Source organism: Cyprinus carpio, chromosome B23 (assembly GCF_018340385.1).
Source record: "Cyprinus carpio isolate SPL01 chromosome B23, ASM1834038v1, whole genome shotgun sequence".
NCBI lineage: Eukaryota > Metazoa > Chordata > Actinopteri > Cypriniformes > Cyprinidae > Cyprinus > Cyprinus carpio.
The window spans coordinates 22,267,855-22,280,153 of NC_056619.1; the positions used below are offsets into that span (position 1 = coordinate 22,267,855).

The 12,299-nt window shown below is 43.7% G+C and overlaps 1 protein-coding gene across 1 annotated transcript; it reads left to right on the forward strand.

The window, feature by feature from the left end:
• The first annotated feature begins 217 nt into the window (after window positions 1-217).
• On the forward strand, window positions 218-4,564 carry LOC122134265 (cytochrome P450 2B4-like). Its single transcript, XM_042751405.1, has 9 exons — window positions 218-527; window positions 627-780; window positions 2,092-2,244; window positions 2,490-2,650; window positions 2,877-3,050; window positions 3,134-3,275; window positions 3,462-3,649; window positions 3,979-4,120; window positions 4,203-4,564. The coding sequence occupies exons 1-9, from the start codon at window positions 336-338 to the stop codon at window positions 4,391-4,393; spliced, it is 1,497 nt and encodes a 498-aa protein (XP_042607339.1). The 5' UTR covers window positions 218-335; the 3' UTR covers window positions 4,394-4,564.
• Window positions 4,565-12,299: the final 7,735 nt, after the last annotated feature.

A 12,299-nucleotide genomic window follows, 5' to 3' on the forward strand; every position in this document is an offset into this window, starting at 1 on the left:
TTTTTCACTGCAGAAAGTCGTGGTATGGATAGAGGACTTTTAATTTTGCTGGAAGCAACAGTTTGAAGTTAAATGCATCTTAATGATAGTTTTGTTTCATACAAAGACAGCTTCACAAGAAATCATTTAATCATTTCTTTAGTTTATTTTATGCTCGATGCATTGGGATTAAGGTACTCATATATGCATTTATCTAATCAGTTGTATCAACACAACTGAAAGGGTTAACTGCAAGTCTAACTCTTCCAGTGTCTCCACCCTCTTCTGCATTTGCTTTTATAAAACTCACTGGTGGTTCGCTGCTCTTGTGTTTGTCTTGGAATGAATCTGTCACCATGTGGACGACTCTGATGAACTTAGATTTGACCTCTGTATGCCTGGCTCTGATTCTGGGCTTGATCTTTATGGTTCTGTTTGAAATGTTCAGGATTAATTCATGCAGAGGTCAAATTCCACCTGGCCCCAGACCTCTGCCTTTTGTTGGAACCATACCAAGTTTTAAGAAGCCACTTGAGGCTATAAGATCAGTAAGTCTTTGCTGTGTTTATGGTAGGGATTTAACATTTAATTCATACCGGTTTTGAAATTCAGATGTACTAAATTCGCTGTGGATCTTCTCCGAGCAGCTGTCTCAGTATGGAGAAATGTCTGCTGTGTATTTTGGGAGGAAACCAATGATAGTCCTGAATACAATCCAGGTCACCAAGGAAGCATTTGTTCAGGAAGCCTTTTCTGGAAGACCATTTATGCCTCTTGTAGACTGGCTAACCAAAGGACTTGGTCAGTAAAACGTTATTTAGATTTTAAAAAATTTGGATTTTATACTATTTCATTCTATACTTTAAAGTACACTTTTACAGCAAAAGGTTCCAAAAGGTGGTTTTCACAATAGATTCCACTAAAGAACCTTTACATTTGGGTTATTTCGTTGAGAGCCAATGACACTATGTCCCTTTGCTTTGCTTAAAAAATATGAAGACTGAATTTAGTACTTAATCAGATTCGAGAAGGTCGGTTATAAAACGGATAGTTACGGTCCTTGATTATGTTTGGTTGAGCTGCGTTTGATGCCATACACATTAAATCCATATGCGACACTGCATTTGTGTTGCTGCGGTTCCATGTTTACATTTATATATTTAGCAGATGGTTTTATCCAAAGCGACTTAAGCCTACAACTGAGGAAAACAACAAGCCACTCATTTTAAAGGAGCAAATAAACACAGGAAGTGCTCGCAATACAGCATGTTTAGCACATTTTTATTTTGTAAATATTTTTTATTAGGATGCAGTCCATGCATTCTATGCTTATATTATGTATTTCAGTTAAATTAATTATTTGTATTTATTTAATGAAGTATGAGTGACCCCTGCTGGTGTCACCCCCCCCCCCCCTTCACACACGGACAAGTGTGACATCATAAACCTCTGTAAATAAATACAATTTAAATTCATGTCTCGCACACTTCAGTGCACTTTGAATGTAACATATACGCTCCCTTCGAACTGGAATCATGGCGGAATATCCTGTGATGTCCACTTCTCAGGGCACTTACGTTTGAATAGAACAAACTTCTGAAGCATTAAGAGAAAAATACAAATTGTGCAGAGCAGGGGGTCACAAGGACTGGAATTGAGAACCACTGGTATAGACAGCAACACAACTGACATGTTTCCAGACCCAGAAACATATTAAAGACATCGGTAAAACAGCCCATGTGACATCAGTGGCTCAACTTCAGTTTCTACGAGTATACTTTTTGTGCGCAAAGAAAACAAAAATAACTACTTTATTCAACAATGCTGTCCCCCCACCTATTCCCCCACATCTTCACCCATTTTGGAGTGTAGCACGATGCATGTACATGCTTTTCCCTATAAATTTAATCAACATAATCATCAAAAATATCTTACTTTGTGTTCCGAAGATGAACGCATGTGTTTGGAACGACATGAGTAATAAATGACAGAATTTTTTGGTGAACTAACCCTTTAATACATTTATTTACTCTGTCTTGCATCGTGCCTAACAATTAACTGTTCTAAATTCACTGTAAACCACGGCTTAATGCTTTATTCTCTTTTTCTCAGGAATAATAATAGCCCCGTTTGGTCACTCCTGGAGGCAACAGAGACGCTTTGCTCTGCACACGCTCAGGAATTTTGGCCTGGGGAAGAAATCAGTAGAAGACCGTGTGTTAGAGGAAAGCCGTTATCTGATTGCTGAAATGCTTAAAGCAGAAGGTATGAATTGTTCATGTTCTATTTGAACTCATTCCACAGTGTTGGGCTGCGAACAAGCTCATCTGTGCTTTCAAAGGTCTAACAGCATCCAAGTCTTTCTGAAACACTTGTTATATTTGTGGCATAAATAATGTTGACTTGTTACACTTATTTTCAATATTAAAATTCAAAATTCTATTCTAACTGGACTGAATATAAACTGGCACTTGACTTTTTCACACATATTGATGCACGTTTCTTTGTAGGAAAGTCTATGGACCCACAGCATGACATACAGAATGCGGTTTCTAACATTATCTGTTCCATCATGTTTGGAGAGCGCTTTGACTACGATAACAAACGCTTCTCATACCTTCTGAAAATCCTGAATAATCACTTCATGCTCACAGGGTCAGCTGCAGGACAGGTATAATCAAATTATTCATTTTATTTGATTATTTTATTTTATTTTATTTTAATCATGTATTTGTTATTGGCCATGGTCACCCTGTGTGAAAATAATTATTTGCAGAATTTTAATATCAGTTAGGCGGTGAGTCATGTGACCTGTAGTGATTACAAACATGTAATGGGAATGATACATTAAGTTCCATATTTTCCTCAATGATCTTATAATAGTTTGTCTATCTCAGATTTTAAACTTAGTTCCCTTCATCAAGCATTTCCCTGGGCCACACCAGAAGATCATGCAGAACTTCACTGAGTTATTAGGTTTTATCCGGGATGAAATAAAAGAACACAAGGAAACTCTGGATCCTAACAGCCCTCGAGACTTCATTGATGCCTACCTGCTGGAGATCGAGAAAGTGAGATATCTGTTAATGACAGAAGGGTTCTCATTTATCCATGTAGCTTCAGTAAACTGATGGATTTGTTTCATCTGGAGCAGCAAAAGTCTAACGAGGGCTCCACGTTTCATGAGGAGAACATGGTTATGTCAGCACTTGACCTATTTCTGGCTGGAACCGACACAACAGCGAACACTATCAGATGGGGGCTTATCTACTTGATTCAAAACTCAGATGTACAAGGTGCTAAAGCTAAACGCTAGCATTGGACACATTTTTTCCAATGTTTTTCCCAATTTTTTCAAATTAAATATATTTAATATTTAAAACAATAAATCTTATATGTGACACTATTGTTTTGTTGAAGTGCAAGTGCCACTGTTTCCTTCAGAAAATGCTAATCTACTTCCCTTTTTTTTCACAACACAGAGCGATGTCATGAGGAGATTGTTCGGGTGCTGGGATACGACCGCTTGCCCAGCATGGATGACCGTGACAAACTGCCGTACACATATGCCACTGTTCATGAGATTCAGCGCTGTGCCAACATTGCACCTCTTGGAGTGATTCATGAAACTATTCGCCCCACAAAACTACGAGGATACGACTTTCCCCAGGTAATGAATGACTGAAGTTACTTAAGTCATTTTTCACTGAAAAAATGTTACATAAGCACTGGCTTTCCCTTAGCAATATGTTTGTAAAGAACTGTTCATATTGAGTCAGATATTTTTGATGAATCATTTGCTCCAGACAGTCTGAATCATTCGTTCACAAACAACATGAGACTTTGAGGCTATTCGTATGCCATACACTTTCCATACACTCTTTACTATGTAAGAAGTGATTCCAGTATGAAACATGGAACTAGATAGAGGATTTAATATGGGTTTAAAGTTATATTTGTGAAAAGTTCAGTTTAACTCTGTTGAACTTCCTCATACAGGGAACTATGGTCATGACAAACTTAGCGGCAATTTTCAGTGATAAGGAGCACTGGAATCATCCAGACACCTTTAACCCGGAGAATTTCTTGGATGAAAATGGGAACTTCTTCAAACCAGAGTCTTTCATCGCATTCTCATTGGGTGAGTCAGCTGTTTGTCAAATTAATAAACAGATTTAACCATTAGGCAAAGTTACTATAATGATTTGTGTGTTTGTTATCAGGTCCGAGGGTCTGTCTCGGGGAGACTCTGGCGAGGACGGAGCTCTTCTTGTACATCACGTCTCTCTTACAGCGGATTCAATTCTCCTGGCCGCCCGAGCCACAGTCCATCGACATGGATGGGATCATGGGTGTTTTTCACTTTCCTCAGAGTTTCAACATCATCTGCCGCAGCAGAGATACTAAAGAGTGACCATCAGTAACTCAAACCACATCATATAATCATCATATAATTTCTGTAAAAATCATGTATTTCGAGTTTTTCACTTGACATTAATGTATGTTAACAGTTTTGAATGTTTAAGCACAGCCATATTTTATGTAATCGAAAATGAAATGTAAATTTTTCTGTCAATTGCATGTTTAAAATTATATTATAATAAATTCATGTATTATATTATATAATAAAGTGTATGTACATGCAGTTTTATATGATTTGAATAGCAAACATATAAACATTTTTTGTTTTGTTTTTCAGATTCCTTTGAATTCTAAAGTAAGCATTTTTTCCCCAGTAACAGTAAACATTGAGTAAATTTAGAGTCAAACTATGCACCAGAGCACAACATCCAATAGTAGGTTTATACTGTAAGTGGAGCCAAATCTCAAATGTGCATTTATGTCCATTTTGTAGATGTAGATGAGTTGATTTCTTTATCAGAACAGATTTGGATAAATGTAGCCTTACATCACTTGCTCAGCAATGGATCTTCTGTAGTGAATGGGTGCCATCAGAATGAGAGTCCAAACAGCTGATAAAAACATCACAATAATCCACAAGAAATGTTTGTGTGTGTGTGTGTGTGTGTGTGTGTGTGTGTGTGTGTGTGTGTGTGTGTGTGTGTGTGTGTCTCATGTATGGTTAATTAGGTTAATCTGTTGCCTTGTCCGAATACCCACACTTGTGGTCTTTGCACTTGATCACTTGACTACTTATATGATGAATTTCCTGTATTTGGCCCAAGTGTTCAAGTGAGGATGAAGACCACAAGTGTGTGTACAACTTTTCATTACCTGATGGGACACGCTTTAATTTCTGGTGCTTCTAATTAAGTGATAAATAGCAATTGCAATTGTTGAAATAAATATAGGCTACTCACCTTTGCACCAACAAAACAAAACTTACTCTCAAGTGGCCAAAACTGCAAGTGTGTGTATTTAGACAGGGCAACTGCTATTTATCACTTAATTAGAAGCACCTAAAATTAAAGTGTGTCCCATCAGGTAATGAAAAGTTGTGCAAAAACTTCTGGTCTTCATCCTCACTTGAACTCTTGGGCCAAATATAGGAAACACGTAATATAAGTAGTCAAGTGATCAAGTGCAAAGACCCCAAGTGTAAGTATTTGGACAAGGCATATGAGTATGGACAGTCCCAGAGGTTTGATGTAGTGGATGTCTTGTAAACACTGCCATCTGGTGGAGTAGGAGCTCATCCACAGCGGTTGAGTCCTCAGTGTCAATCTGTGTCAGATGAGGCCAGAGTCTCATCAGAAACCTTATTAGTCTTCTCAGACGAGGAAAGACAGTTCTTCCTGTCAGATGCAGGGATATTTTATCTGAGTAATATCTGAGTAATAGCAGGCTGATTGTATATGAGTCTTTTGATTCAGAACTTTTTATTTTTTTTTACCACAGTTTTACTACAAATACAATTGTTAAACTGTGAGTGTAGCAAAACCATGGTTAATTATTATTATTATTTTTTTATATAAAAAAGAAAGGTTTAAAGACAGATTTATGTTTATGTTTATATGACATTTAGCAATCAGGAAACACAAATTAAGTTATATTTTGCTGTATTCTCTTTTGAGTACTCAAACAATCCAAAGAAAACATCTTTAAAACCCACTGCTGTAATGTTGTTGGTTTTGCATAATTAAAATTGTGCAATTATTGTCTAAAGAATATTCTAATATAAAAGGCGTCTCTTTATGATTTATGAGTATGTCGGCTACCATAGCTAGGCTATAAATAAAGACTTTAGATGACATGAAACTGTGGTCAGAAGTTGGTCATAAATGTGAATATGTTGCCCCTATTTAGTGTAGGCCGAGGCTCCGAACAAGTAGTTACACTCACCACTGTCAAAGCACTACCTCACTGGGTGAGACTGGATAACACTGGGAAAACATACCCATTCCACAGGGACGCTGTGGAAGCCCCATCCTTCCCGAAGAAGTTTTCGGAAGCAAATACACATATAGCGTCCGTTTAGGTGTATATGGAGAAATTTGAGGTGATTAAAACCCCCTTGGGAAGGCAGAAGTCTGCCGGGGAAACACAGGCTCTAAGGCCATACCATGGACTATACACATACGAGTACCGCTTTGGTCTCAATATGGAACCCAGCCTTCCGCGGTTCTCACGGATTCATAATGAAGGCCTGGCACTGGACATTCTGACACATCCAGCTACCTAGGGTGATGGAGGATCTCAGCAGGGTCTACAGTATGGACACTCTGGAGCAGTTTTAGCAAGCCGACACTAACCGGGGCCTCTCGGTGCCACTACCTGTTTGAGGTGAGAACACAGGAGGATACTGGCTCTACACGAAGGCTATAGAATCTAGCGAACGTGTTAGGGGTCGCCCAGCTCTACAAATATCTGTCAGCGAGGTACCACGAGCCAGCGCCCAGGAGGATGCAACACTTCTAGTTGAGTGAGCTCGCAACCTGAACGGGCAGGGCACACCCTGTAGCTGATAAGCCGGGGTTATGGCATCCACAATCCAGTGGGCCATCTTCTGCTTAGAGACGGCATTCCCCTTCTGCTGGCCTCCGTAACAGACAAAGAGCTGGTCTGAGGTCCTGAAGCTTTGTGTCCGGTCTATGTAGTATCTCAATGCTCGGATGGGACAGAGAAAAGCCTGGGCTGGGTCTGCCTTCTCCAGGGCAGCGCTTGCAGGTTCACAACTTGGTCTTTGAAGGGTGTAGTGGGAACCTTGGCCATGTAGCCGGGCCGGGGCCTCAGCATTACCTGGGAGTCAGCTGGCCCAAACTCTAGGCACAAATCGTTGACCAAAAAACCTCTTGATGGAGGCCAGTGCAAGCAGGAGCAGAGTTTTCAATGAAATAAACTTAAGCTCAACTGAATGCAAAGGCTCGAATGGGCCCTGCTGTAGTGATTTTAACACTAAAGTCAGGTCCCAAGAAGGTATAGAGGGGGGCCGGGAAGGATTTAACCTCCTGGCCCCTCTAAGGAAACAGATTATGAGGTCATGCTTACCTAAAGACTTCCCATTCACGGGGTCATGGTACGCAGCAATAGCGGCAACCTGGACTTTAATGGTGGAGGGAGACAGCCTTCACTCCAGCCGTTGCTGCAGAAAGTAAAGCACGACCACAATCGGGCATCTTCGGGGGTCTTCACGGCGAGAAGAAATAGAACCTGTTCGTCGAGTGGTGTTCAAGGCGTAAGCGTGTCTCTTAGACCGTGCTCTTGACAAAGTGATGGTGTTCACTACCTCCTGGGGTAGGTCACCTAGAATCTCTGAATCCCATACAGAGACCAGACATGGAGGTTCCAAAGGTCTGGACGCGGGTGCCAAATGGGAGGGGGAAGATAAGCACTAGTTCGGGGAACCAGGTCCGAGTGGGCCAATACGGCACCACTAGCAGGACTTGCTCCTTGTCCTCCCGGGTGTCAGTGTCTGTGTGAGAAGGCTCACTGGGGAAACGCATATTTGCGTTGAACAACTGGCAGTGAGAGGTCTCTGGAGAAGCAAACAGGTCTACCGGAGTGGCTCCGAACCATCTCCAAATCAGCTGGATTGTCAGGGGATGGAGTCGCCATTCTCCCGGGAGCATTGCTCAAGACAGCTCGTCGGCTGTGCATTTGGACAGACCCGGAATGTGAACAGCATGAAGTGACCTCAGAACCTTCCGACTCAAAAGGAGAAGGGAACGCAGACCACCTTATTGGTTGATGTACGCAACGGTTGCTGTGTTGTCCGTTCGGACCAGCACGTGCTTGCCTCATAAGTGACCTTTGAGACAGTTCCAGGCAAGGCGCACTGCTAACAACTCTAGGCAATTGATGTGCCAATGCAGCTTCGGGCCCATCCAAACCCCTGAGACTGCATGCCCGTTGTACGTGGCCCCCCCAGCCGGTGGTGGAGGCATCTGTGTGAACCACAGCATGCGCACCCCTGCCCGGAGGAACGCAAGATCTGACCACAGGGTGAGGGTTTGGCGACAGGCTGGTGTAACTTGGACCCAGTGAGTGCCGTGCTTCCACGCCCACCTCGGGACTCGGCCATGAAGCCAGTGCTGGAGCGGTCTCATGTGTAACAGACTGAGCGGTGTGTAAGTGCCGCTGTGGCTGCCATATTCCCCAGGAGCCTCTGAAAAAGTTTCAGTCGGACCGCTGTCCTGCCCTTGAACATATTCAAGCAGGCTAGCACTGACCGCGCAAGTTCCTCTGTGAGGTGTGCTGTCTTGATCCCAAGTGGTCCCAAGTGCTAGTATATTGAACCATCTAGATAGTTGAGGATGCAAAAACATTGCTCTCTGAGGGGAGCAAGAGCCACCTCCGCGACTTTCGTGAAGACACGGGGAGACAGGGACATTGTACTGATATGCCAGTCCTTCGAACGCAAACCGCAGAAATGGTCTGCAGCATGGAAGGATCGACACAAGAAAGTACATGTCCTTTAGGTCGATCACTGCAAACCAATCTCGGGGGCAGACGCACCCAAAGATGCATTGCTGCGTCAACATCTTGATTGGCAGCCGATGAAGGGCCTGGTTCAAAACTCGCAGATCCAAGATTGGCCGTAACCCACTACCTTTCTTGGGTACAATGAAGTAAGGGCTATAAAACCCCAACCTCATATCTGCTGGAGGGACCGGCTCTATCATGTCCTTTGCTAGTAGAACTGCAATCTCTACCCACAGAACAGGGCCATCGGACGATTTCACTGTAGTGAAGCGGATACCGCTAAACTTGGGGGGACACCGGGTGAACTGAATCGCATAGCCGAGGCTGATGGTCCGCAGAAGCCAGCGAGACGGGCTGGGTAGCACTGACCAGGTGCTTAGAAACCGTACAAGTGGGACCACCGGAACCACAGCCATACCCGCAGTGGGGCAGCGAGGTGGAACACAGGGACCCAACTCTGGGGCTTGTGAGTGGGCCGGAGAGGGGTGTGAGTGTGGGGTGCAAGGCTCACCTGGTTCCACATGTTGGCAGAGGGTGCGTGAGTAGGGCCTTTGTTGACGCTCTCGAACTGCCCACTGCTGCCATCTGGCGAAGGAGGAGGATGAGTGAGGTCCGGTGCTTAGCTGTCCGCAACTCTCCGTGCCCTCCTGGGACCCAGAGATCTAGAGAAAACCGCTCTCTCATTGAGATTCTCCACCCTGATTGTGTCCAGATTGGCTGGTCTGGGACACAAGGGCATTAAGGAACCGATCTTTGTCGGCATCCCTCATTTCAACTAGACTCAACCAGAGATGGCGCTCCTGGACTACAAGCGTGGACATCGCACAACCCAGAGAACTCGCGGTGGCCTTCGTCACTCGGAGCATGAGGTCAGTGGCGATTCGGAGTTCTTTCAGAATCATGACCACCCTCGTGCAGGTCCTTCAGTGCCTTGGCCTGGTGTACCTGCAGTAACGCCATAGTGTGTAAGGTGGAAGCAGCTTCCCCGCAAGCTGTATAGGCACTGCCGGTTAGACCAGACGAATACCTACAGGCCTGGGAAGGAAGCACCGGGTCTCCCTGCCAGCAGGATGCAGACTCAGGACATAGCTATCGCCCACTCCACTGGGGGAATCGCCAAATACCCCTTCGCTGCACTGGCGGCGAGGGAGGAGGAGCCCACCGGCCGGTTTCTGGCAGTAAAAGGTGGCGTCCATGACCTGGTGAGCTCATCATGCACTTCTGGGAAGAAAGGCACCGGGGCGGGGCACTAAGAACCAGTGCGAGCCACCTCTAGAAACCAATCATCCCGCCTTGAGGGCTCGGGCAAGGTGGAGATTTCCACTCAAGCCCTACCCTCTCAACGGCCCGGGAAAGCATAGCTGTCATCTCCGGATCCGATTCAGGCTTTGCCACCATCCCGGAGGGCAGCAGCATGGCCGAATCTTCATCGGACAGCTCTCCCTCCGATGCTAAGATCGACATCTGGTCAGGGAGAGGCCCACTGGATACCGCTGGTACGCTCTTTGAAGAGGGCCCAGCACGTTCCGTGGGTTGCTCCACTGGATCGGAGGTGTAAGAGGAGTGACGGTCCCCAGAGTGTTGGTTCCCTGCGGGGTTTGCCACCACTGTAATCCACCTGCGCTGCTGCTGAAAGTGGTTCTCGTCTGTCGGCCGCTAGAACGAGCCCCAGATCGCGGAAGTGGCAACAGGACTCTGCCCCCTGGAGGTAGCGGAGCCTGGTTCGCAGTTCTGAGATGGTCATCTTCCCACAGTGGGAACATGACTCATCCACGAAGGCCACCTCAGCATGCTTGATGCCCAGACACGTGAGGCAGCGATCGTGACCATCACCCGTTGCCAGGTAACGACCGCACCAAAAACGCACGGCTGAAACGCATCCTTATAAGGACAATCCGTAGTCTTTACAAAGACGCACCCGTGAAGCTCTTTTAGAGAATTTTGCTCTTTAGGAAATGCTCTTTTAGTGCTGAGGCACACAGGGGAATTGGCCTCTTGCAACATAACAGGGGGTAGTGCAGCCTGAAGTGCGCAACCCACTCAACTCTGGAACTACCACCTCTGAAGGACCGTCTCGCCAACACGAAGCTTCAGAGAGCGTGCTGAACTCGTAGTTCAGAGCTAGATACAGTTTGAGCAGAATGATACTAACGCTCGGCTCTGAAGCGAAAAGCTGGTATGCATTGCACCTGCTGCCTTATTATACTCATACTATGATCAGCGGCAGATGGATGCAATAATTGCATGCCAATGTGCACTGGCTCGTTTAGTTTATACTCAAAGTAGATTGGTCTATCGAAGCGATATCCCAATTCGTCGGTCACCAGCGATAGTAAATGATAGTATGTTTATAAATTTTTAAGATCATGCAGGTTGGAGTGTGTCAGTTTGATGACGCCAGTGTGTAAAAAAAAAACAAGAATAATCTTTAACTGCATGACATGTTTGTGACTTCTGTTGTGATTGTTTCTTTCATCAGTTAGGGGTGTCAGAAATAGTGTTTAATTCAGTGCGTGTCTGTACTGAATCACCATTTGACATCTGCTGATTCTGCTCAGGTGTGTGACGTCTAGATGAAGTGTATTTGCACATTCAATCAAGTTTGACTTAATAATTTTATTTCCAAAGTTCTTCAGTGACTCAGACCGTGAGTTGTGGAAATGCTAATACGTGGGTGTGTGTTTTAATCAGACTGTCATATAATTATCATAACTCTATTAATCGAAAGTATGGCCATTAATCTTTTTAGGATATTAAAATTAGGTTTTATTTTTAATCATAGGACACAAACAGGATTAGTTTGACCTGAGACTCATATTTCAAACTATAAAACAAATATTGGTAACTGGTTCCAGCACACACGCTGTTACTTGTAAAGCGGTAAATCGTTTGGCCTAAAAAAAGAGTTTGATAAACGTCTGTGTAATTGTTATGAATGTGACAGCATAACCCAGATCGACCCACCCATTCACACACACACGGCTCTTATCATACCAGACTGATGACAATAATGACACAAAATGAGAGGACACACACCTCTTTTCTGTTTCTTCATACTAATCTCATCCCTCCCTGCTTTTCACTTTTTTCGTGTTTTTGTGAAATGTCAGGTTTTTCTTCTTCTGCGTCACCTTATGTAAAACATCAGAGGGCTTTATGGAAGCATGTTTAATTAATATTAATGTCTATATGTGTGCATGAGGGTGTGAAGTTGTTATTTGGGTGTGAAGGTTCAAAAGGTTAGATATGCACAATATTTTATACTGCAAAATGGTAAAAGAATAGTACAGAAATATGGGAAATGGGAAATACCTCTGTGACTTTTTTACAGTGACACTGGTGGAGCAGAAATAATCTAATTCAATTTTAAATAGATATAAATAAAGTAAATGTTAACACTAGATAACAAAACAAGAACAATAATTGTTATAAAAAAT